At 43.3% G+C, this 27,500-nt stretch overlaps 1 protein-coding gene across 1 annotated transcript in view; it reads left to right on the top strand.

The window, feature by feature from the left end:
- Nucleotides 1-27,500, top strand: part of TDRD3 (tudor domain containing 3) — a 277,196-nt gene that overhangs the window by 87,758 nt on the left and 161,938 nt on the right. Inside the window, exons 4-5 of the mRNA XM_075591037.1 lie at nt 14,405-14,565; nt 18,648-18,789. Coding sequence (XP_075447152.1) covers nt 14,405-14,565; nt 18,648-18,789 — 303 coding nt within the window. The remainder of the gene's footprint in view (nt 1-14,404; nt 14,566-18,647; nt 18,790-27,500) is intronic.

Genomic DNA, 27,500 nt, shown 5'->3' with positions numbered 1-27,500 from the left:
GCTGAACTATTGCTTAATGCAAATATAGTGTTTTTGACCTAGGGCTAGATCAGCCCCATAGGCATATTTATTGTATTTAAAAGATGAAATAGCTAATTATATTGGTACTAACTCCCTAACTTTCCATTTTTGTTTGTGTATAATTATACATTATGTGAATATAGGTTCCAGGACTCTGCTTTGATGAGATTATATAATCACACTTTATGGGGTATGCACACAATCTACAGCCTGTATTTAGAAAAACAATATTCTGTCTAAGATGCTCACAGGAAAATTGTTTGAACATTGGTAGTTGCTTGAATTGTATTCAGTACTGGAGACTACAAAAAACATCTACTGTACTTGGAAGAGTCTAATATGAAATTGTATTTGTTTAAAAAAAAAAAAAATACACATTTCAGTAGTAGTGATTGTTCACGATCTAACACTTAAATTTTTTTTTTTAATAAGTGTTTTCACTTTTAATATAGAGGCAAATTATTGCACTCTTCCAATAAATATAGAATGCTGTGGTTTGTGCTAAAATCATTGCCTAATTATGTTTTTATATGTCTTTAAAAAGCATAATGAATCCCTTGTGCTAGCAGTTTCCATGACACTGCTTCTATGAAAATTATTTTCTAATTCCTCTCCTTTTATCCTTAAATTTCTGCATCTTTGATAAAAACAGGTCAGAGCAACAAAATGTGCTAAGGCAGCAGATGTGGTGCAGTTTCTAAGGCACGAGCGACGCTTATAGTTGACTGTGGTTAGCCAGCCATTGTATACTAGGGCCGCGCGCGCACGGCATGGAGCCGGACGATCGAGGGGGGGGGGGGGGGAAAGACTGTGAAAACTGTGTGTACACCCTCTTTGAATTCTATGGTTTTACATATCAGTTACTTAGCAGGTCTTAAAATTGGGTAAATACAACCTCAGATGAACAACACATGACTTATTACACCGTGTCATGATTTATTTAACAAAAATAAAGCCAAAATGGAGACGCCAAGTAGCAGACAGGTGCTGCTAATCAAATGCCCTTGATTAATTGATCAGCAAGTGTGACCACCTCTATAAAAGCCGAAGTTTTTGCAGTTTGCTGGTTTGGAATATTCAGGTGTGTGTTAACACAATGCCAAGGAGGAAAGACATCAGCAATGATCTTAGAGAAGCAATTGTTGCTGCCCATCAATCTGGGAAGGGTTATAAGGCCATTTACAAACAATTTAAAATCTATTATTCTACAGTGAGAAAGATTATTCAAAAGTGGAAAACATTCAAGACAGTTGCCAATCTTTCCAGGAGTGGACGTCCCAGCAAATTCACCCCTAGATAAGACCGTGCAATGCTCAGAGAAATTGCAAAAAACCCAAGAGTCGCATCTCAGACTCTACAGGCCTCAGTTAGCATGTTAAATGTTAAAGTTCATGACAGTACAATTAGAAAAAGACTGAACAAGTATGCTTTGTTTGGAAGGGTTGCCAGGAGAAAGCTTCTTCTCTCTAAAAAGAACATGGCAGCACGGCATAGGTTTGCAAAGTTGCATCTGAACAAACCACAAGACTTCTGGAACAATGTCCTTTGGACAGACGAGACCAAAGTGGAGATGTTTGGCCATAATGCACAGCGCCACGTTTGGCGAAAACCAAACACAGCATATCAGCACAAACACCTCATACCAACTGTCAAGCACGGTGTTGGAGGGGTGATGATTTGGGCTTGATTTGCAGCCAAATGACCTAGGAACCTTGCAGTCATTGATTCGACCATGAACTCCTCTGTATACCAAAGTATTCTAGAGTCAAATGTGAAGCCATCTGTCCGACGGCTAAAGCTTGGCCGAAATAGGGTCATGCAACAGAACAATGATCCCAAGCACACCAGCAAATCTACAACAGAATGGCTGAAAAGAAAAGAATCAAGGTATTGCAATAGCCCAGTCAAAGTCCAGACCCCAGCCCGATTGAAATGCTGTGGCTGGACCTTAAGAGAGCTGTGCATAAACAAATGCCCACAAACCTCAATGAACTGAAGCAACGTTGTAAAGAAGATTGGGCCAAAATTCCTCCACAACAATGTGAGAGACTGATAGTCATACAGAAAACAATTCCTTCAAGTTATTGCTACTAAAGGTGGTTCTACAAGCTATTGAATCATAAAGTATACTTAGTTTTTCACACATGGCTTCTCCATTTTGCCTTTAGTTTTGTTAAATAAATCATGACACGGTGTAATATGTCATGTGTTGTTTTTCATCTGAGGTTGTATTTACCTAATTTTAAGACCTGCTAAGATTATGTCCTGATATGTAAAACCGTAGCATTCAAAGAGGGTGTACTTTCTTTTTCACACAACTGTGTGTGTATATGTATGTGTGTATATGTATGTGTGTACAGTATATATATTTTTTATTTTTTTAAGTTATGGTGGGTGAAAAGGTGACAAAACCCTCTGCCGTATAGCATATAAAAATATTACTTGTGAGCACATTCACGTTTTAGACAGGTCTGCAAACCTGCTTTTCACTATTATCTGCTAGCATACAGTGCTACCACTGCAGCAAGGGATTCTGGGAAATGACATGCAAATGAGCACACAGTGCCACCTTTTGTCTCAAGACCACATAACATGGTTAAACCCTTAAGCCAATGCATGCTGCTTTTAAACATAACCTGGGATGAGATGCAAAGCCAAGAAAATCCAGTAGAACCAACCTCACACTGATGAGACCCACAAGGTCGAAACTGTCTGTGAGTGGGTTTATTGGCTTTGCATCTCATCCCAGGCTTTTTTTTAAAAGTTGTGTTTAAAGCAGCATGCATTGGCTTAAGAGTTTAACATGTAATGTGGTCTTGAGACACAAGGTGGCACTTTGTGTTCATTTGCATGTCATTTCCCAGAATCCCTTGCTGCAGTGATAACACTATGTGTATGTGACATAAATTGTTGGTCCAAATAAAAAAAGGTATCACCTAGTGGGCTTCAGAGGAGCCTTATACCCTCGAGAATATCGGGTTAGCACCACCTAATTTTAATATTTTCACACATTTACCCTGTACCTCCACATGTATATTCCCTATTATATGCCAATAAACTTTTTTTGTTTTGCGTCTTTTGGCACTTTAGGCTACTAGCTTGGGTTTATATTTTGTCCCACCTAGTGTTGTCCCCCATAGAGTGCAATTGTGGGTTTCTTTTTCTAGCTAGGATTCTCATCCTGACTAGTTTTCTGTGCTAATGTATATTTATTCCCTATGCATCATGAGTTTTTATGTTATTAGAAGTAATTATGGAGAGCGATAAGCATTTCTCATGTTTGTACCTATATCACCGACTATAATACTGAACTAATTTATTCTGCACTATCGAAACTGGACTAACACGGCTATTTCCTATGTGTGTATATATCAAATATTGCACAATGTTCATACATTTTATTCTCACATGTCTTTTTTTTAATGTTTAAAATATTATATAATATACACACATAAACATACATACACACAGCGCTTCCCCAGTGACACAGACCACTTCAAAGTGACATGGTTACCCAGTCACACACACCAGAGCGTGTTCACGAGTGTTCGCACAGGCGCGCACGCCCCCACTATATTACTGGCTTAAAATGGGAGGGAAAGCAACTGTAATTTTAAATATTTTTTGTAAACCACAAACGCACATGTTTTAAATTTACACTATCCTTTATTTTATATATATTGTATCACCTTTTATAATATCTTTTTCACATTGTGAAACTTTCTAGTAGTGGACAATAAAATGAAACAGCTGCTTGAGCATCTGGAAAGCATAGGGCTGGTGAGAATAGCAAGTTGCTCCCCACCTTGTTTATTGGAAGTAGCTGTAGGCCATTTTCTTCTATCTTAGTTCTCATTCTAAATGGAGGATTCCTACCCCAAAAGTAAGTTTCCTTCTTTTTTCTCTTATATATAATTAAAAGAAACCCCATATTCTAGTGGGGTTATTTCCCTTATCAAAATGTTAATATTAATAGGATTCTTCAACTAATCCCTGTTCGAGTTGCTTGTGACCTTGAGTGTTATCTTCAATAAAGCACGTAACAAGAACATTGGGATCATTTGGTTGCTGACAACAGAATTATCAGTGGTCTAGCTCTACTGCTCATCATAGTACAAGGAAGGAAAGCGATTTAGCAGTAAATGTCAGCGACGTTTCATATACTAGAACTCTATTGTCAAATGTTTAGAGCTAGCACTCATTCTGCATGAAAATATTGGGTGCAACACTGTCTACAATGCAGAAGTATACAAGAGGAATTCTTTATCATAAAATAGAAACATCTGTGGAACACCTCTGGTTTCTAACACGTGTATAATAAAGCAATGTTGAAAAAAAAGACACATTGTGGCATGCATACAACTGTAATCTGCCCTCCATTGTAATTTAGACTTCTACGTGAACACACTTTTAAAAACATCACCGCATGCAAAAGTGTAAATGAAGGTTAATTTTATTGAAGGCCCCTCCAACACACAGTTGATTTATTTAATAAGTGATGGGAGAATGGCTTGTCTTCTCTGCACATTTGTTAGGATGCCAAGTTAATAGGCAATGTTTTGATTCTGATATAGTGTTGTGTTCACTGCAGTACAACTATTTCTGCAGTGCTGGAAGAAAATAAACTACAAATATTTTTTTTTTTTTTTGGTATGTTAAATTGAGTTATTACACACACAATTCTAATTGAATATTATTTCTTGGCATGCAGGTATTCATTTTTTCGTGTTGTATTTGAAAAAGGGTTTTAAATGTTGATCTTGTAAGTATTGTAAACCTATTTTTTCTTTCCTTGACAAGTTAAAGCAGCAAAACTTGTGACATCTTATATTGTTTTTTTAAATAAGTAGTTTCTGTAGTATTGGATATTTGTGACTTTTTATTTTATTATTATTATTCAACTCCTAATACCATTTTAATGCATCCTTTGATTTCTATAGCAGGTTTTAGCACACCTCCCAAGTAGAGCAAGATCTTTGTAACAATTTCCCGTTTGGGATAATTTATTGCAAATGTTCCCAGCCCATTGAGCTGTAAACTGTAACAAGATAATGTAACTTTTGTAATATTAGGATACATTGTAGCTGCTATGTAACTGACTGACTAAAGCAGCTATTCAGTTAAGCACACAATAAGGATTTTGACTGCGTTATAACAGGAGAACCAAACGATTGGCCGTTTAGGTAAAAATGTAAAATTATACATAGTCACATGCTTTACATCTAAAAATATTACAAAAATGTAAAGAAAAATTAGAAAATAGCTTTGCATTAAGACTCATGGAGTACATTGTTTCTTAGGCCTCGGACATAGTGCACTGAGCATCGCTGAGCAGTGCTCTCGCTTGCTAACGCTCGCGCTACCTGGAGCTTTTTGCTGTCCTGACAGAGGAGACAGCAAGCGCGCTAGGGAGGCGGGTATCACTGTGTGTGTGTGTGTGTGTGTGTGTGTCACTTGGTAGCTGTCAGTGTGTGTGTGTGTGTCACTTTGAAGTGTTCTGTGTGTTTGTGTGTCACTGGGGAACGTGTGTGTGTGTGTGTGTGTGTGTGTGTGTGTGTGTGTGTGTGTGTGTGTGTGTATAATATTTTAAAAATGAAAAAAAAAAAGACATGTGGTGAGAATAAATTATTTATTAACATTGTGCAACTTTGATAAATATACACACACGCACACGCACACGCACACGCACACGCACACGCACACGCACACGCACACACACAAACCCACACACACATATATATACACACACACATACACATATATACACACACCCGCACACACATATATATACACACACATATATACACACACACACCATATATATATATATATATACACACACACACACACACACACACACACACACACACACACACACACACACACACACACACACACACACACACATTATATATACACACACATATATACACATACACACACACACAATGCACACGCACATGCACATATACACACACACAGATGCACACACACAGATGCACACACACATTATACATATATACATATATATATATATATACATGTAGAGGTATCAGTACCGTGTTAGCCGAGCTTCAATAATCAAAAAATAAATAGATGATACCGTTCTGTGGCTAACGAAATGCTTTTATTTGTGCGAGCTTTCGAGATACACTGATCTCTTCTTCCGGCGATGTTACAATGCGTTGCATGCATTGTAACATCGCCGGAAGAAGAGATCAGTGTATCTCGAAAGCTCGCACAAATAAAAGCATTTCGTTAGCCATAGAACGGTATCATCTATTTATTTTTTGATTATATATATATACATATACATATACATATACATATACATAGACAGAAAAAGAGAGAGAGCGCACGCCCCATAGCATAATACTGCATAAAATTTATTAAAACAGAGGATGGGGGTGGGGGGTGGGGGGGGGTAGGAATCGCACTCACAAGATGCAAATAGTTAAAAGGCAGTTTGTGAATATATCACCACCATCCGGTTCTGGATACTGGAACACGTCTCCGTGGACTCCTTCAGGGCTGCCAGACACGATCACCAGGAACCAGATGTATAAGGCTCCGTTCGCTGTCTGTGTGTAGTCCAAAATCCAGCTCTCACTTCCAATGGCCGCCGATTGTATTCCCGCGCTTGGTGTAGGTTTCTGCGCGTGCGCGGCGTCGTCGTGATGATGTAATCGCGCTCACAAGATGCAAATAGTTAAAAGGCAGTTTGTGAATATATCACCACCATCTGGTTCTGGATACTGGAACACGTCTCCGTGGACTCCTTCAGGACCTTTCGCGACTTTACCCATTGTCTTCAATGAGGAATTTCTTCAGAAAACGTTCCAGTTGACTACTTCGGCATATATAGATTGAACTCATAAGTCGCCTGTTTCTGAACTCATCTCACTGCTCGAGAGGATGGGGATGGGGGTTGGGGCAGGCTAATGCTCCTGTATTTGGTACACATCCTCTGATCTCAACTTATTGGACAGAAGAAGTATGAAGTAAAATAACGTTCATTGCATGGCTAGAAGTCCCTCGGGATGCATTGGTGGCTCTGTTAAATAGGGATAACATAGTGAGTTATATGTATATGTAGCGCAGTTTCCCCCGCCCTATGGGTGATGTGGTGGCTATTGTGTGTTTGGTGCGCTACCTGTGGCTCACAAAAGACTTGAACCTCTGCTGCTGGGAGCATGGGGTGTGTCTGGTAATAGATGAATGATAGATAGCAGTTTACTTTATGCATATGGAAATAACAATATACCTCCCACACCAAATAGGCCATACATGGCCGTAACCCCACAGTGCCCTCCAACAGTGTCCATCCTTGGATGGGATATTTCCCCAAAGTACTGACGTGCCCCATGGCACCCAACCACCCTGGTCTCCACAAGAGTCAACCATCCAAAGCGTGTGTGACAGCGCTGCCCACAACCCGTGTAAAAGTTGGTGCACTTGTCGGTGTAGGGGCGATACCTTCCAGGTATTCCAGCACCCGGTAGCGCCAACTGAAGATAAAGGGGCTATCCGGTCCCTCGCCGTCGTCGTCCGTGATGAGTCTGCCTCCACGTGGGGTGGTGTCCAGCTGGAGGGTCCCACCATTAAGTCTCTTTTATATGTGGAGTGATCTGGTCCCAGACCACCGGATTGTCAGTTCGCCGCCGCGTCCTGGCTGTCGCTCACACTTGGAGCAGTGTCCCTATCTAATGGGCCTGTCCCTGCAGTAACCACAAGCTTAGGGTAGTCGGGGCCTATGGGGGTCTCTGGCTTAGTGCAGGGGACACAGACGCCCTGCACACACCCTACCCTTTCCTTCTCCCAGCTCCGACTGGTGTGGTCTCATTTATGCCAAAAGTATCTATCTTGTTGCAGAGGATTCTGGCAGCCCTATTGGCTGCTGTGGGCCACATGTTATCAGCCCCCTAAGGCTCATGGGACTTGTAGTCCCTGCATGGATCCTTTCCCTGTAATGGCTGCCGCTTTGGATGCTACTGTGCATGTGCAAGCCTTCTGGTTATGGCTGGCATACCTTCTATGGGCTGCGCATGCACATACATCATGTCGGCGCCCTGCACGGTAGCCGCCGTGGACTCCAGTCGCCCCTCCCTCAACCTCCCTGCACCCCCCTGCCTACGGCGGCACCCACGGAGGTAAGGGGGCCGAGGTGGAAGCCAAAAGGGGAGACCTGGTAAAATTTGAAAGAAATTCATAGTTCTTCACCTCTTAAATGAAGCAAGGTGTAACACCCTGGTGTTATTGAAACAAACGCCTGTGCCCTTATTAGGGGATTGGTTGATCAGAGTTTGGGACATTTATGCTATGTAGAAGTTACCTCATTACATACACAAGTCTCTGGATCAATTTGAAGAGATTTGGTCTTTCTGGTCAATGTTTTGCAATTTGCAACACAATTAAGTGGCTAAATAGAATCAAATGGGATCAGTAGGCAGAGCAAGGTCATGTGCTTTGAAAAATAATAGAAGCGATTACATAAAGGCATACGAAAGTCATTGTTCCTTTAAAGGAACTTAAGCATAGTGTAGTTTATACTTCCAAGTGCATCATTGAAAGCTTCAACCAGGTTGATTAAAATCTACTCACAAACCACCATCTTGTGATTATAGTGCCAGAGCTTACTATACGTCATCCTTTTGTTTCTGTCTCTGCTTTTAACTTGTATTAATGTTAACACTCCATTATGTTCTGTACCGCCTCTCCTACTTTTTCTTTGTTTGAAAGCGGATAATATAGAAAAATATTTTTCCAGATAATAGAACTTGTATAAGCAATACATTATCAGTATAATTACGTTACACAAAGAATTTTACATAATAAAATCGGCTGGCTTTATTGATAGGACAGGCACTCCTATATGCGAAAAAGGGACATTTATTGACTCGCTGTTTCGGTCCCAACTGGGTGGGACCTATCTCAAAGTGGGGACTGAAATGTTGAATCAATAAATGTCACTTTTTTGCATATAGGTGTGCCTGTCCCTTTTTTCCTTTCTCTATCTTTTTGGTCAGTTTGCACCCTCCCTTTACCTTTAGTTTTTGTTTTGTGCGTTTTTTTTAACGGGTCTATATATTTTGTAAATGACAGATGCAGAAGCACTGAAATCTATCTATCTTCTTCTGTTTGTCATTTACAATTTTAGTCCAATCAATTTACATGACCTGCAGGAAATGCAAATATCGCCATTCAGGGATACTCCATTTTTAGTAGAGATAGGTCAAAGAGAGGAGGGGTGTTATTTTATATTGCAGACACAACAATTTACACTGTTAAATTGCCCCCCAAGCCCACCCTCTTTTGAAATTTTAGTTGGCAAAATCTGCCTCCCCTTTTCTAAGCCAATCTTGCTCGCTGGTATCTACCGCCCCCCTAAAGCCCCTCTACAATCCCTGACTGATATCACCCAGTTTCTTGGCTCCACTTTCTCTCTGAATGCGAAGAGTGAGCTGCTAGTTCTTGGTAATTTCAACTTCAATTGGCTAAAAACCACAAAAATCCAGATACAACTCAAGTCACTTAACTTATCACAACTCATTTCCCAACCCACACGGACAAACCTGAAATCACATAACCATTCCTTGCTAGACTGGATTCTCTCCTCAAACCCCAGCAGAATCCAATCCTCTGGCATCCTTCCTGATATTTTCAGTGACCATGCAATAGTGTACTGTGTAAGGAAAATTAAACCGCCCCATTCAAGCCCTAAAGTTCTCCTCACTAGAACATTTAAAAACTTTAACCCACAACAGTTTCTGGATGACCTTACCAACTGCCCATGGCACAGAATCGATTTAATTCCTGACCCTGATTCTGCACTCGACTATTTCCAATCCGAGTTCTTAAAACTCTGCGATACCCATGCTCCACTACGCAAAATAAGGGTACGGGGGGCCCATCTTCCATGTGTTACACCTGACCTTATTGCACTCTACCAGCTCCGGGATACCTTGTGGAAAAGCTACAAAGTAACTGGCACTACCAAGGATCTCAATCACTACAGATGCCTGCGGAACATGTGCACAAGGCAAACAAGGCATGCAAAAGCATAATATTACTCTGACAATCTCCACCAAAATACATCAAACCCAGCTAACTTCTGGAAGGTTATCAACAATATATTTCAGCCTCCTGACCATCAACAACCAAGTAATATAACTAAGGGGGATATTACTCTGACAAACCCCACTGACATTGCAAATGCATTCAATGATTACTTTGTGGGGTGTGCCACTAACTTATTAGCGAAACCAGCCCAAACCACAAACCTGAATCTCATCCTAGGAGTACCCACATAGCCCCACCCCCTTCCAACACTGCCCACAATTTTCAATTTGGTCCAGTATCTGAGGAGCGCTTGTGTAATCTCTTCAAACTAAAACTAAGCAGCCAATGCGGACCTGACTTACTACAATCTAGGTTCCTACGACTTGGTGCCCCAGCCATTGCCAAACCAATTGCTTCTATAGTCAACTCTATCCTGTCTGCAGGCCATATCCCTAAGACCTGGAAAACTGCCAGAATTGTCCCAATCTTCAAAAGAGGGGACAAAAACACTGTCTCAAACTACAGGCCAATCTCACTTCTCCCAATCCTATCCAAAGTCATGGAAAAATGTGTCCACTCCCAATTAAGCGATTACTATACCAAGACAAATTTCCCTAGCTAATTCCAATCTGGCTTTCGTCCCAAACACTGCACCGTAACTACCCTGCTAAAAGTTTGCAATGGAATCCAGTGTGGAATGGAACGGGGACAACTCACTGGTGCAGTATTTCTAGATTTTGCATAGGCTTTTGATACAGTTGATCATGCTATCCTGCTTAACAAACTCCAGAGCTCTGGAATAGGGAAACATGCTTTAAACTGGTTTCAGTCCTACCAATCAGGAAGATCCCAACGTGTGTCCATCTCAGGCTCTAACTCCAACCCCCTGGATATCACCTGTGGTGTCCCGCAAGGCTCTGTTCTGGGGCCCCTACTCTTTTCAGTGTTCATTAATGATCTTCCCACAGCTTGTAAGGAAGCCTCAATACACATGTATGCAGATGAGACAATCCTATATGCACACAGCCATAGCCTCTCTGACCTTCAATACATACTTCAGTCTGACTTTTTGAGACTCCAAAATTGGATTTCCCAAAACAAACTTTTTTTAAACACTGACAAGACTGTAACAATGATATTTGGGACCAAGACTAAATTTTTAAAGCTTCCAGCGACTGAGCTCCTGATTAGAACCAACGCTAACACCACCCTAACCCCTGTCACTAGTTTTAAATATCTGGGCTTATGGTTTGACTCCCACTTAACATTCGGAATGCACATTGATACCCTGACAACCAAGACCTATGCCAAACTAGGGGTACTTTACAGGAACAAATCCTCCCTAAGTCTCCTGGTCAGAAAACGCATCGCACAGCAGATGCTAATGCCAATTATTGACTATAGAGACATAGTATATGGCACGGCACCTCAAACCCACCTTAGCAAACTTGACACCCTCTACAATTCAATTTGTCATTTTGTTCTCCAATGCAACTACAACACACATCACTGCGAAATGCTCAAAGAACTAGATTGGTCATCACTCGAGTTTAAGCGCAAAGTTCACCTTTCCTGTCTTGCCTTTAAATTCTTTATGGGCAAGCTACCCAGCTATCTGAACAAGCTCCTCACCTCTAGCACATGCAGCACCTATCACCTGAGATCAGACTCCAAAAGATTGTTCATGGTCCCAAGGCTCAACAAAGTATCCGGCCGTTCCTCCTTGTCTTCCCGTGCACCCCAAAACTGGAACAACCTGCCAGAGACTCTCTCATCCACCACCAGTTTAAGTTCTTTCAAATCTAAGGCTGTCTCACATTTTAATCTGATCTGTAACTGTTTCATACGCCCATAATATATATTTTCTTTAACTGTGCATGCAATGTCTTGTATACTGTATAATGTATACCTTGTTCATCTATGTAACTGTATTTGTAACCATGTATTATTTGTCTTAACTCTGTGCCCAGGACATACTTGAAAACGAGAGGTAACTCTCAATGTATTACTTCGTGGTAAAATATTTTATATATAAATAAATAAATTGTAAAGTTACGTTTCCACCACAGTTTCAGGGGATTGTTTTAACATTGAAGACTCCATGGAAAGTTAATTAGGGGACCATCGGCTTGGTTTCTTTGTTTGAACCGGTAATAGGGGAAAAGGAAAAAAAAAAAAAAAAAAGGAAAGTACCATGATAAGAGAAAATAGCCCTTTCTCATTTATTTACACGTAAATACAGTGGGCGAAAAATGTTCAGACTACTTTTCCTTTTTTTGCAGAATATTTCATTAGTGTGTTTCAAAGTTTTCTATAATTTCCTTACACAACTTCACAATGTATTGTACTGTCAACCATCTTCACACTGACCCAAAAGATCAAAATGACTGTGTACAGGCATACCCCGTTTTACATACACCCACTTTACGTACACTCGCAAGTACGTACATTTTTTTTTTAGTTACACCATACCCCTGTGTACGTACACGTGCTTCGCGAGTACGGACACCAGGGGGCGGCGTGCGTGCGCACCTCCAATACAGCAACCTCCTTCATTGTGGTCCCTAACTGAGTGGGAGTGCAGTTAAAGGGTAACGGGGAACGGGCCGGATGGCAGGGGGAAGGGGGTGATCGGGCGCGCCATCAATCAGCTGCTATAGCAGTGATTCCGCCCGCACTGCAGCTCCTGGCTTTTCTCCCTCCGTTCTCCTCCTCCCTCCTCAGATCTCGCTCTAGCCTGCTGCTGCTGCTGCAGCAGAACGGAACTTTGCATGTGAGTTACAGGCTACGGGGGAGGAGGAGGTCCTCTTCTACTGCATTCTGTGCTTGTGTGTGTCTGAGTGTGTGTGTGTGTGTGTGTGTTTGTCTGAGTGTGTGTGTGTGTGTCTGAGTGTGTGTGTCTGAGTGTGTGTGTCTGTCTGAGTGTGTCTGTGTGAGTGTGTGTGTCTGTCTGTCTGTGTGTCTGTCTGAGTGTGTCTGTCTGAGTGTGTGTGTCTGTCTGAGTGTGTGTGTGTCTCTGTCTGTGTGTGTGTGTGTGTGTGTCTGTCTGAGTGTGTCTGTCTGCGTGTCTGTCTGCGTGTGTGTCTGCGTGTGTGTCTGCGTGTGTCTGCGTGTGCGTGCGTAATTGTGTGACTGAGGGAGTGCGTGCGTGATTGTGTGACTGAGGGAGTGCGTGCGTGATTGTGTGACTGAGGGAGTGCGTGAGAGATTGTGTGACTGAGGGAGTGCGTGCGTGCGTGACTGAGGTAGTGCGTGCGTGTAAGCCAAGCTGATCAAGGACCTGAGTAAGGCCGTGCGTATAGTGCCGGCGATGCCGCCCAAAAACAAACACATTGCCGCCGCGTGCGCTTATAGTAAGCGCGAGAGCGGCAATGCGACGGAGCAGACTTTGGAAGCCGGGAATATTTGATTTTCAAGGGCTGTCACCTCATGTGATAGCCCCTGAACAAATCAAATGTCCGGGAGTCTGCGATGCCGCCGCAAAGCGAAATATAACTTTCGCTAGCGGGGATGGGTGATGTCGCCGGTCGCGGGCACTAGACGCACGGCCTAAGGAAGCACAGCATTGTAAAACACTGTACAGTACTGTACAGTATTGTACTGTACTGTTTTCACCAAAGTCACAAAAAATAAGTCCCAAAAATATATCAGTCAGTCAAATAAATGCACCTCACCTTCATGCTCTTTCAGTAAAAATACTGTACAGTAGAAGATATGCCCTCTCCTTCATCCTTCCTACATATTTTTAAAATAATTTTCCATTCATCCATGTTGTATCTGTCGGCACATAAGAAAAATCAGCTGACATTAAAGATTTTATTTCAATAAAGCCTACTGTATTTATTTTGGTTACAAATGCGTTATTACATCAGTTATGCACATATATGATGTTTGCAGTACAGTACATGCATTGTAAAGTGGAAAAAAGGTAGTGCTTCACTTTAAGTACATTTTCACTTTACATACATGCTCCGGTCCCATTGCGTATGTTAAAGCGGGGTATACCTGTACTGTAGGTTTAACCCAGGATTATCTGTAAAAGCTGTGTAAAACAGCAGTCATGAGCTTAAATGGATCTATGTTGGTGACACATTTACAAGTGCTTATTTGCTTGTCTCTACCCAGAATCCTTGGCTGCGGTGGAAGTACTATGCTGTGATTTATGGGCAATGCAGGTTGAAACCTCTGAGACAATATCATTGCTGTATGTTGCACAGTATTTTCTTTTTTTTTTCTTTTTGTGGGTGGCCTTAAAACAAAATCCAGGCCAATACGCTTTCTTTCCTGATCATTTATTCTGCCCAATTTGCTTTCCCCTTTATAGCTGGATGGACCATGTGTGCTGCAAATTCAGAAAATCCGCAATGTTTCTGCACCAAAGGATAATGAAGAATCTCAGGCTGCTCCCAGAATGCTTCGTTTGCAGATGACTGATGGGCATACAAGCTGCACAGCCATAGAATTTAAATACTTGTCAAAAGTCAGGTGAGAGTTGTTGAAACAAGGACATGGATTTCTATATACATCTTAAGCATTCCAATACATTGGAAAAATAGGTGGCACCTCATTTTCACTTTAAATCTGCAGTTCAAGCAATATCCTACATGTTTTTTTTTTTAAATCGGTTCTGTACAATGAGAAAATACACGTAGCATTTAAAAAAGTTTAAATGGTTTCTATAGAAACAAATGTAAATTAGAATACATAAAAAAAAGTCTTCAGACAGTCCCACCCCCTTCCCCTAATGACAGGCTCTGGCTCTTGAGCCCTGCCCTCTCTCTAGCAGTGCACCAATTGTATCTAGTAACTGCCTGGCCACATGATCTTCCACACAGAAATTTGCATTGTGCTACAGTAGCAATATCTGAATTAAATAACCCCGAGCAAAGCGATCGATTACACAATGGATCAATCTGCACCTTAGCTAATCATTTTTCAGTGTGCAGATTTTATTGATGCACATATTGAATGGAATATTTTTTTTTTTATGGCATCTTGAACTGAAGCTTTAACGTGCCTAAATTATATCTTGGGTAGATATTACTTGCCCTATAGACCACAGGTGTGTTTGCCTGTATTTGAAATGGAGCAGTCCTCATGGAAGTCTTGTTCAAAAACTGCAATGCGTACATTGCAAAAAAAAAAAACATATGTAAGAAACACGGACAGCTAGAAATGTATCTTTTGCCAGATGCCCTCAAGGAGGGCATACTCTAGACCAGGGGTGTCAAACTTAAGGCCCAAAGGGGTGCATCTTTGCTGAGAGATGAAGGAGATCTGATGTGGGGAGAGGAGCATCTACTGCAGCAAGAACTATTGTGTGGCTTGCCAGGCCAATAGTAGTGGCAGGCCTTCTCTGGATCAGCCCGACCAGCTCTGAAGGACACGTGGTCTGCTGGTGGTGGTGGGGGGGGAGGGGGGGTTGAGGGGACAAGCTGGAGAGGAATGGAAGCAGGTGGGGGAACAAGCTGGTGTATTATGAAAATGTATGGCCTGAATGACTGACATACAATGAAATCTGATAATGCCTGTCATATGAAGTGAATTTGACACCCCTGCTCTAGGCCTTTTGGAAACCACTTTTTATTTTTTAGCCATTTTCCTTTTGAGGAAAGCATAATTTTTAAACAAAAGTAGATTTATTTGGCAAAATAGTAAAAAGTGGCACATTTCAGGTAAAAAATGCTAGATCAACAAAACTTTTTTCTGTATTTGTAGTTCATAGATTACATTGTTTCCAAGTTTGGCCCAAGCATTAAAGAAAACAATATTACAGAACATACACAACATATTTGTTTTGTTAAGGGTCCATTCCTTATGTTTGCACTTGCCACTAATCATGGCTCATTCATGTAGCACCTCCTAGATCAGGGATGCGCAAACTGGGGGGCGCAGGATTCACAGAGGCCCTGTGCGCTTCCCGAAGTCACTTAATTTAAATGTGGGGAAGCTCTGTAAACTAAATTGCACTTAACCTGACTGAGACTGCTTCTGGAGATGCGTCTCCATGGCAACAAACATATATAGCTGATCACGGGAGAGTGAGGAGCTGCAGAGAAATTTAATTACACTTTTGGGACATTACAAGATTTTTGGGACCGCGCGTACTAATTTAAAATTTTCTTGTCTTCATGGCAACGCAGCGTCATGTGATGTCACGTTACCATGGCAACGTGACATCATGACACCCAGAACGCCGAAGCAGAGGTAAAAAAAAGGGGGGGGGGAGACAGCCTGCAGGTGGGTGCAGGGATATAAGATTGTGCTCCCCAGTCCTAGATAAGAACAATGGAGCAAAAATGTTCAACACAATAGTTTTCCAAGCATATGTTAAGGATAAATGCAGTGTTAAGGCAATATCTGGGGAAATACCAGATAAGGTAAGTGGTGGTGTACCCTTTAGAGCTGAAGGACTTTGCATTTAAATTGTTGTTAAGGTTTGTACTACTTTGAAATGGCCAGATGTAATTGCTAGAAAAGGTTATCAGTTGATCAGCAGTTTTGATTAATGAACACCTGTCCAGCTTGCTGCAACACTGGTGGTTTTAGTACCTTCAAGGAGTTTGAGGAAATGTATTAAAGTTAAAGCCTCCCATATTGGGACAATGAGCATAGGGCACACGCACAGCTAAGGCTGGAACATGTAGATAAGGTTCTTTTTTTTCTCCAGACTATCCCTTGTCTTGTCTCTTTTTAATAGAATCGACTTGTAAGCAGCTACATAAGGTGTTATCCCAATCAGTTGGTGTGCAAGTCATTTTCTTGCAATAAAAATTGCTACATTTTCAAGCAGTTTTCCGTTTCAAAATACGGTTTCTATAAATATTCACTTCCTCAGGTTTGTGGATATAGTTCAAATGTGAGAATAAACACGATTCCCAGTTGATGTATAGAATTTGCATGTGTTGCAAGCTTCTGGCACAGAAACCACACTAAAAACACCACATTCTTGTTCTCATTTATTTCTCGAGTAAATTCATTGCAACATAAAACGACCATCACTGTTTTACTTATTCATGTTTTAATAATGATGGACCTATAACAAATTAAGGCGTTTTACTGCGGAATCCACATCTAAAACGTGAGAACTTGGCAGGGGTTTAATGGTTGAATTGCTTTGACCCATGGTGGAATTTTAGGCCTCCTGAAACTCGAGTATAAATGGTAATTGAATATCAATCTGCATGTAACTTAACAATAAAACAGGTTTGCAGCTTAGGTTTTCTTCAACAATTGCTTTGAAAATACTGTTACCGAATACTTGGCTGAAGGTATGCTAACCAGTTTAGCATGAGCACAACTACATGGTGTGTTTTTGTTTCACATATATATACTCTTGATTAGATGTTGATTAACTGGGAAAAATTGCAAGCAAAAAAACAAACCTTTAAACTTCATGGTCAAATGCCCTTAAAAACTTTCATTGATTTGATTGTTACTGAGATTCACCACTTCAGACAATTGTGCATCCGGCCCTTCGAATTAAAAGTAGTCCCATGTAGCGGGTAAAAAAAAAAGATATATGTATATATATATTTTAACTATTTTGTGTAAATCACTGTTAAAATAGCAATTTTATTCATTTCCATCTTGTTAAAAAGAAATGTTTCATTTGTCCGGGACCACCAAGCTGTTTGTTTTTGTACGAGTAAGGATAGTTTTACAGTTGCTACAGAAAAAAAAAAAAAACAATGCACAAATAGGCCTTAAAGTGTAATAAAGAAACCTCCAAAGTTTTTGTTTATCATAGAATAGTTAAACGTTTTGGGAAAGTCGCAGTTCACTTTTGTCATAGGAGGGACTGTTACTTTAAAAGTGAAACCTAAAGAGGAAAAAATCAAACTGACAGCGGTACAGTATGTTTCATAGATTTAAACAGAGGTATTTATGGTTTGCTTTTTTTTAAATAGATTTTAGTTAAGGCCTCTGAAGCTCATTTTATTTACAATTGCGATTCAGAATATGACGTGATTGTCAGTCACTCTGGTTTGCCCCCCCCCCTCCTCCTCCTCATGGGTGGTTCTTTACTCCTTTTGTGATTGTAGTCCCATGTGGTTCTTTGTCAGGCGTTGACCAACAGTAGAACCTCCAACAATAAATACCATTTTTTATTTATTTACATAAACCCTATAAAAGTTTGGTAATCTTCATATCTATATAGTACATACTGATTTTTTTTTTATTAGGTTCATATTTTTACTTTGGATCATTGTGTATATGCATTTGGGTTACCGTTATACCATACATTCTACTGTTAGACGGAATAACAATCTCAATTAAAATGCTGTCCCTACTTTCAGGTAGATTACAGTTGAATGTCACTAGGCCTACATTATGTACAATGCAAGTTATGCATTCAAAATTGACAAACAATTTTTTTTCTTCAAATTACAGCATGTTCTGAACCTGCTTTTAAGAATACATTTTGAAAAAACACATCTGCTTTTACCTATTGTGTTTGTTTGTTTTGCATTGAAAGGAAATTAAAGTGATTATGGCTTTTCTTGGCAGAGTCTACAAAGAGCTACTATTTTAATTTTATTCCATGTCTTTTTCCTCTCTCCTAGCTTGAACACTCCACCTGGCACAAAAATAAAGCTATTGGGAACTGTTGAAGTGAGAAATGGATGCTTGCTTTTGGATGACACCAACACTGTAGTACTCGGAGGTGAAGTGGAACACCTCATAGAGAAGTGGGAGTTGCAGAGGGTGAGGTTAACACAAATCACTTTGAGTTCTTCTTGACTGTTATTAAATTGGCTCTTCCAGGCAGAGAATAAGCTTCCTTTTGGAAGTATGCATCCTTTATTCTCCTGTAACAGTGTTTGCCTACTTACTTAAATCGAGCAGAACCAACAATGGCCATTTACTGATTTGTAATTTTTTTTCTTAAACGCTCTTTATTTTGTTTTTTGTCCCTTCTCTCCAGGCAATGTGAACTAAAAATGTTTTACTTTAAAACCAAAAGCTGTTGTTTTGCAAGATTCAGCAGCAAGTGCTATACTGTACATGGGTCACAACACAGCTGTAGTTGTTAAATCTTTTTTTTTTATTTTTTTATCTTCTGTGTTAGTTGGAGATTAAACTTCAATCTTGCATTGTAAGTGCCTATTTTTCTTTGCTTCCCAATTTCACCTCCATTTTTTTAATGTATGTTTCAGTGTATGCGATTTCTATATTTTTTCTGTGTTCAGAGTCCTATACAAATTAGACTAAGGCTGCGTCCCCGCTGGTGCTGAGCGTGCTGTGCGCTCGGCACTTGCCACTTTTACTTCTTGTACTCTTTATGTTGACGTCCCCGGTCACACGGTGTGCGCGCGCTCGGGCACACACGCTTCCCAAGCTTGAGGAGACAAAAAAAATTACTTTAAAGTGTGCTCAACATGCCCCCAATGCCCTCCCCCCCTTCCGCTTGCAAAATAGACAGGACACCCGGTGCTCATGCATAGAGTTGGTGACATCACCGCTCTCATGAGCGCGGTCAGCACCAGCAGGGACGCAGCCTAAAGCCCATCTGCTCTTGCCCCAACATCCTGAACTCTTACTATTGCTGAATAGAAAGCACCACCCAAGCAAACTGTAATGGTGCACAAACTGGGGGTGTACAGCACAATACTTGCCCCAAGCAGGGGCCAAAGGGCAAATAAGCAGTGAGCTAGGCACGGACATCTTGTTGCTCAGACTGAGAGGAAGAGAAAGGCCTGTAGCTGTCTTCTGCATATTGAAATAGTCTGTGTCCTTATAAGTTGTCTGTTTATATCGTCTATGTTCCTGGGTCTGAAGCCACTTGTTTACAAGTCGCTGAGTGCTAGCACTGTGAAGCAGCAATTCTGGCATCCTTCTTTTTTTTTTTTTTTTTTTGTGTGTACATTATTGGAACCAGTGTGTCCTCCAGATCTCAACTGCATTATTTTCAGCTCTGGGGCTCCCCAGATACTTACCGGTGTAGTTAAGTGACTGGCTTTGCCCAGGGTAAACTATATGGCCTCCAAATCGAACAGGTCCTGTATTCAAATAAGAAGCTATAAAACTGTGTGTTGCGGCTTCATATTGGATGGCTATTTAAGTCCCCTGTAGAATACCAGTAACTTCATTGGTAAATATTTCTGGAGCCATGGGCTTTGCGGAGCTGAATATAGCACATATCCACTCCGGAGGGGCCCCCTGCTTCCAACGCTGTAAGAACATACAATAATCTGTGATTCCGGCAGGATTGCTGCTTTAAAGGTTGAATATGTGTCTGTGGAAAGAGACGTGGTGGATTCTTCATCTGGCATATACTGTGTGTAAAAAGTGATTTATTTAATTGAAAGTCTGAACTATTGTGTATAGTAAATTTAAATCTTGGATTGCATAGTTTTCGGATGTGTAAACCTGTAATAAGTAACCACATTTATTATAAAAAAAAATTACATTAAAGGTCTCAATGATCGAGAAAGTATGCGAATACAGTGTTTTTTGGTTAGTGACCCTGGCTGCTTACTCTACCCCTCCTCCACTAGACAAAAACAAAAAAAATTAAAGGGTCATAATATAAACATGTCTTGCTATTGCATTTGTCATATTTTGCAAGCCTTCTTTTACACACATCCAGTGTCGCCACAAGCAGCATATTTGTTAAAATTTCATTGCACTGAGCTATTATTCTGCTTCACTGATCCAAATCATTGCTCTTGGGATGGGGAATTTCATTTCTTACAAACAGGTTATACTTTACTCTCGCCTATTTAGTACCTTTCGTACTGTGTTTATTTTTTATGTTTTCTCTTACAATTGTTAGATGTTTTCACTGATTCCATAGGGTAAAATTCACTGTAGTTCTGCAAACTAGGTTCGTTTGATCTATCTTTCTTCCTTCATTACTGAATATAAACACCCACAACTATGAAACGTTGTTCAGGTTAATATTGTGTTGGTCTCCGAACTTTGGAAAATACAATCTGTTGCTTAACTTAAATGTTAGACACAAATGCGTTAAGCCCTCTCGGCTGTATGGGGCTGGTTAAAAAAAAAAAAAAAAAAAAAGGTTTTCATCCACCTACTATTTTGCTAATAGGGATTACGGGGGCATGTGATCATTTGGTAGGCCGCTCACTCCCCTCACATGTGGCACTGTCGCCAGAAGTGCTGCACCGAAACAGGAAGTCACTCAGGACCGCAATGGCACTGTATGTAACCCACAAACTGCATATTTAAGTGATATCTGCTGTATTCAGATCAAATCTTCAATGAATATTGGTAAAAGTTAACTTGCACAGCATTTCCGTACATAAATCGCCAAGGAGGAACAAAAAGTTTGCAAGCAATGATAGAAGTCTACAAATTATTTAAGTGGCCATGAAACCATGTACCCTCCCAGATAACATTGAAGAGATTTGGGAATTTCGGGCTGAAGGGTAGTAGTTGTGATTAAATTAGAGAATAGATGGGATTAATTGTTTTGGTGGCTAAGTATGCCAAATGGGGCATTTAGATCTATATCAATAGAAGTTGGGCTATTAATCCGCCATGTCTAGTTCCCTCTCCTTAGACCTCGTGATCAGTGACACAGTGAAGTAAGGTGTGTGTGTACTGTAGATGCATCCTAGAACTAGGGAAAACCGTAAAATGCTCAGGGATAAGAGGCAGGACCTTTTTATATAGGGTTGGAGCAAGTACTTTTTTTACCTGTTCCGCTCAGCTAGGTAGAGGACTTCGTATTTGATGGACAATTTTCATGCGGTGAGCCCTTGTTTGTCATCAGGAATATTTCAGTATCCGTGAACCCCTTAGGATTTTCACCCATTTCAAACCTAAAATGTTATTAGATCTTAATCTAGGTACTAATAATAGATCAAGATAACCTTATCAAACAAATGACACAAAAACATGATCCTTTTTCAACATTTATTTATCCACAAATGATTAAACATTCAATATCAATGTGTGAAACGTATGTGAACCTTTTCGATTCGGTACCAGTTGGCACCCCCTTGAGCAACAATGACTTCAATTAAGCGCTTCCTGTAACTGCTGGTCGGTCTCTCACATCCGTTTTTGTCCCATTCCTCACAGAACTGCTTCAACTCATTGACATTTTAGGGCTTCCTTTCATGGACAGCCCGCTTAAGGTCCTGCCACAACATTTCGATTTGTTTTAGGTCCGGACTTCGACTAGGCAATTCTAAAATGTGGCATTTCTTCTGCAGCCATTTTTTGTAGATGTGCTTGTATGTTTAGGATCATTGTCTTGCTGCATGACCCACTTTAGTTTCAAATTCAGCTCACGGACGGAGGGCTTTATGTTCTCCTGTATTATATCAGAAGATCCTAGAGAATTCATGGTTGTCAATGATGGTAAGCCGTCCAGGTCCTGAGGTAGCAAAGCAGCCCGAAGCATCTCGCACCCACCACCATTCTTGACAGTTGGGGTGAGGTTCTTCTGTTCGAATGCAGTGTTTGGTTTTCGCCAAACGTAACATTTGTCATTGAGGAAAACAAAGAAAAACCTGGCGCCAAAAGTTCATTGGATAATCCTGTACTCCTCAGGGGATCAGTACACTTGCTTGACAGGCCATGTAGGGGAAAAAACACAAACGGACACAGATCATAGTGCAACACTGTAGGGTTAAAACAGGTCTACACTAATACACACACTGCACATATAACATAGAGACTCCTAGTGACTATAAAAACTATTTATTAAATAAAAAGAACTATGCCATAAAATGGTATGGACAAATGAGAACACCGCTGGTCATCCAGATGGGAAAAATCAGAGCCCTACTTACAAGCAGCAAGGCAAATACAGGTGTAGCGGTCATGTAAAATGGCTACAGTCATCTCTCCTGCTGACAGTAAGGCCTGGTAAGTTGTGGGCATGCCAGCAGTAATTATGGAGGTTTGCCCTCACACCCTGGTGAGGTGCCCTGTGTATGGATGGGAGTGGTCACAGGCTCTGACTCCATGGTTAGTGATGTCAGAGGTGTGTCAGCTTCCAGAGTATACATAAGGCACAGCACTGTGTCTAAGAGTTAGTTCTGCCACAGTTCTGAGAGGAGTAAGAGTTATGTTCTAGTAGCTGAACAGGAAGACTGTATCCAGGGACCTGGTACAGATTAAAGACATCCCGGCTGGGATAGGGAATCCCTAATTTAAGGAGAACTACACCTTGTAAAGGGAAGTGCTGTGACAATGAAGGTCTAATACACCCCATTGTGGAGGGCAGCATGGCCCACAGTCCAATAAAGATGCTCTTAATTACAAACCCTCTCGTGTACATGTGTGGAGTGATTGTACAGAGAGGAGCACCACAGAGGAGTTCCTCGCCAGGATCATCCCCAAGTGACCGAAGGGACCCTGATGAGGTGGAGGCGCTGCACTGGACCTAGGTAGGATTCAAGCCACTACCTCAGCTGCCTGTCTGGACGGGTACTCCCCACACACCATCATGCGGGAGGCTCAGGAGTCCTGTTGCCAACAGGTGCACCACCAGACACTATCACACTGTAATGGGGACCGGTTAGACCACAGGGCCAATGTGATGTTTGGGTGGGTCAGACCGGTTCACAAAAACCGTTACATTTGGAGGCGCTACTGAGATCAGATCTGTCAACAGGACAGGCTCTAGCTAGGCACACTGGGAAACAGGGAGAGTGTCTGCTGCCACTCTGTGCTGCGTAGGGACGGACCTAGGGGTGGTCAGGGGCTGACAGGGTATTGTCAGTTCGCAGGGACGACCTAGGGGCCTGAAAGGAGTTGGGGGTTTGGAGCCGGGCTATAGCTGTCCTAGTCACTTTGAGGTAGTGCTAGTTGGTAGGACGCCAGAAGGGATAGCCTGTTAACGTGGTCAGGAATCCTGGAGAGGGTCTGCGCTAGGCTGACCAAGAGAGGTAGATGCCCCAGTACTGCATGGGAGCCCCAGAGTACTCTAGCCCATTCCAGATCTCTTACCGTAGGGAGCACAGACTGGGAGGAAGGAGATACAGCAGACACTGAGAGAGTGAGCCTAGCCTGAGGTAGTGCAACATGAGTCCAGCCTAGATCAGGTACACATGTGGTGGTGCATCTGAGCAAATCTTTATTGTACTGGTGTGGTGGCTGCCCCGCAGAGCGGAGCCCCATGTACGATAATTGCTACGAGAGCGTGACAACCCAAGGAATGGAGGATCCGCGTGGTGCGGAGAGCCCAAAATGGCGACCAGAGGCTGATGGGGAAGGCACCCGTGGCGTGCACCCCACTGAAGAGCAAACTGTCACTGAGCTGTCTCTAACTAATCTGCTCTGGAGTGGAGCGAAGGCTGTGGCTGCCCCGTTTTTGTCCTGTCTGGGACACCGAGGTGCCAACCTTGAGGAGTGTGAGGACATTGTGATAACTGGGGGGGGAACCCAGCGAGGAAAGAAAACAAACTGACATTTCGGGCTTAAAAGCTATCCAAAATGGCGGTTCCCGCTTGCTAGGGAGACCGCGTGGGCCAGTCGCAGAGAAATTGGCTGATCCAGGACTTGCAAAAAGCTGGCCGGGAATGGCGCGAACAGCAGAGCCCCGCCCTGATGGGGGGCATGGCGCGAAAGCTATGGCTGCGCGTTCATGGACAGTGACTCACTGGGCCCCTGTGCTGAGTCAACCGCTTAGTCTATGGGACCCTCCCCTGATTTCCACCAGGGGGAGTGACTTTCAACTATGGCCTGTGGGAATGCACCCACTGGGCCCAGGGACTGATATCCAGACGGCGCCACTACAAGAAGTAGTTCCGGCCGCGGAGGTAACGTGCGAAAAGGAGGGATATTTTGCACGCAAGGCGGCTGCCAGGAGAAGGCGGGAACTAGCCGCGGTCAAAGAATCCCACTCTGATGAGGAAACTGGCGCGAAAACGCAGACCGCGCCCACCAGGACTGAGAAAGGCGCGGCCTTAATTAAGGGGCATGCTATTCCCCTGTGGGAACCGCCCATAATTGCAACCCCTGGGGGCGGGTTCCAGCTATGCCAGCGGAGGGAGGAGCCGAAGCAGGAAGTGGCAGGCCCAGCAACTTCTACCAGTCAGTTGCGAGGAACCACTGACCTGGAGAGACCCATACAGAAAGTGGTCCCTATTAAAAGAATGGCCTGCTCCTCCACTGTGGGCACTATGGTCTCCACCCAGCCCTACTCGGTACCCGGCGGGGTACTGGTAGTCAGGGTGGCCAACACTGAGACGGTGGTCGGCCTCTGCCTTCAATGCGGGCTGCCCGGAGGCATGGTCAATACAGCGGCACGTTGCCCACAATGCGGGACATTATACTTATGGCCAATGCCGACGTTCATTCCGATCCAACCTGCTGACCCCCCGGGGGATACGGCTAGGCGCTCTGCCGAGTCCCCTGGTGCACTGTGGATCAGTCGTACAAGTCCCGGAGAAAGGGGACTGGAGTCGATTAAATCGGCTGGGTCAGCAGCAACCAAGACGGTCGGGTCACCCCCCGACCGAACTGGAAAGAGACTATCGCCCCGATCGGTGACCCCTAAGTCGGGGAAGGGAGACTACTCGGATGAGGATCTCCGCGAGCTAGCGGAGGTGAAATCAAGGCCCAGGAGAGAACCGGGGAGGACGACACCCCGTGGCGTGAGTAGCAGCCTGGAAAGCAGGGCGTCCCCTGCAGATCGGCGAGCCGAGAGACGGAGTCCCTCCGCCCCAGGATATGGCGGCGACGGGCGAGAGACTCCTACACCCCTGCGGAATGGTAAGAGAAGGCCCCTTACTTACCTTGCTCCGGTAGACGGTGTAGCGGAAACAAGGCCGTGCCAGGCCCAAGACGCACGTGCGGAGAAGACACCACTTCCGGTGGAGACGACGGCGGAGTTTCCGGATGTCGTCATCGAGGAAGAGATCCCGCATGGGGGTCCAACTCAAGATGGCGGCGCTTCCGGTTCCGGAGAGGACATCACTTCCGGTGGCGACGGCGGAACAGACGGGAAGGATGCAGCGACGCTTCGGCGATCGGGTGAAGGTCCCCGATCACCTCAAGGACCCAAGAGCTGGATGGGCGAACCGCAGACTGAGGAGAGTGAGCTATCCTCCTTGGATCAATCCATGGACAGCCGGGAACGGGTCGTAGCCCCGTGGCGCCCACTCGCATGCCCTTACGCCCAACCCCACGCCCTAGGTAAAATCCCTGCCCCCATCACCTGTTCCACGGGGTCCCCGCCTAGCCTAGAACTTGTGGACGTACCTTTGGGGGGGGGGGAGGAGAGACGGACTGGGGAAAGACAGCGCAGTTGCGCTACAGAGGGCATTTCTCGGGGTGGGGGAGAATTGGGTAAGGCCGCGGTAGGCCGGTGGTTGCCTCCTGCGACCAACAAAACAGAGGACAAGGCCCTGGGATCATCACGGTGGTCCATACCACGGTCGGCACGGACATCGGGGGTATTTTCGTGGGTGGATGCGGAAGAGTGACTCAGGGGATTCACACAGGTTCAAAGAACACCATTGGTGGGCCCCACTTTTTGAAGGCTATGTAGCCTGGATGGACCATACGCGGTTTCTCATCCGTAGGGAGGAGGTAGTAGATTTTTGGTGGGCCGAAGGAGAATTCACCCCTGAGCAAAGAGATAGGGAGTTGCAGGATCGGTGGATAAAGATAGAGCACAGGGAGATAGAGCCCATGGGTCCCGACACACTGTCAGATCCTGTGGATCCGGACGAACCCCTGTCATGGGTGCTACCTGGGAGGGCAGGTAGGGCTGACCTGACTAGGATCAGTAGAGCGGAACGGGCAATAATGGCTCGATATAAGTCTTCCCACGGGTTGGAGTACCCTTATGTCCCTGAACCCCTCATGGAGGAGATAGAAGAGAACAGAGAAAGGTGGCTTAGGGAAACTATTGAGATGTATCTGGTCAGTAAGGGGAGTGAAGTTACTGGAAGGAGGGCAGAGGACAGAATAGATCACCTGATGCGAGTGTGGAGTATAGGGAGGAACATACATAAACACAGGGTGACCTATAGGCCCGAGAGGGGACTGCCTAGGCATTATCATGTCACGGTCCTGGACATGGGTGGTAGGGAGGTTAGAAAACCTGACCCGAGTCACTACTATTAGGGGGTACTAAGGCATTACGCGGGCTCGTGGCTGCTGGTCGGGGCGGGCTTGGCGAGATGTCACTGTGGTAATTTTTCTGTTATATTGTGCAATCTGTGTGACGTTAACAATTATGTTTTGTGTTACAGTGCTTCCTGGAGGAAGGTATTCAAATTTCGGTCCCAGCGAGGACGATGGGATTCACCAGGGGGAGAATGTAGCGGTCATGTAAAATGGCTACAGTCATCTCTCCTGCTGACAGTAAGGCCTGGTAAGTTGTGGGCATGCCAGCAGTAATTATGGAGGTTTGCCCTGTGTATGGATGGGAGTGGTCACAGGCTCTGACTCCATGGTTAGTGATGTCAGAGGTGTGTCAGCTTCCA

Source organism: Ascaphus truei, chromosome 3, assembly GCF_040206685.1.
Source record: "Ascaphus truei isolate aAscTru1 chromosome 3, aAscTru1.hap1, whole genome shotgun sequence".
Lineage (NCBI taxonomy): Eukaryota > Metazoa > Chordata > Amphibia > Anura > Ascaphidae > Ascaphus > Ascaphus truei.
This window is presented reverse-complemented; position numbering and strand designations above follow the sequence as displayed.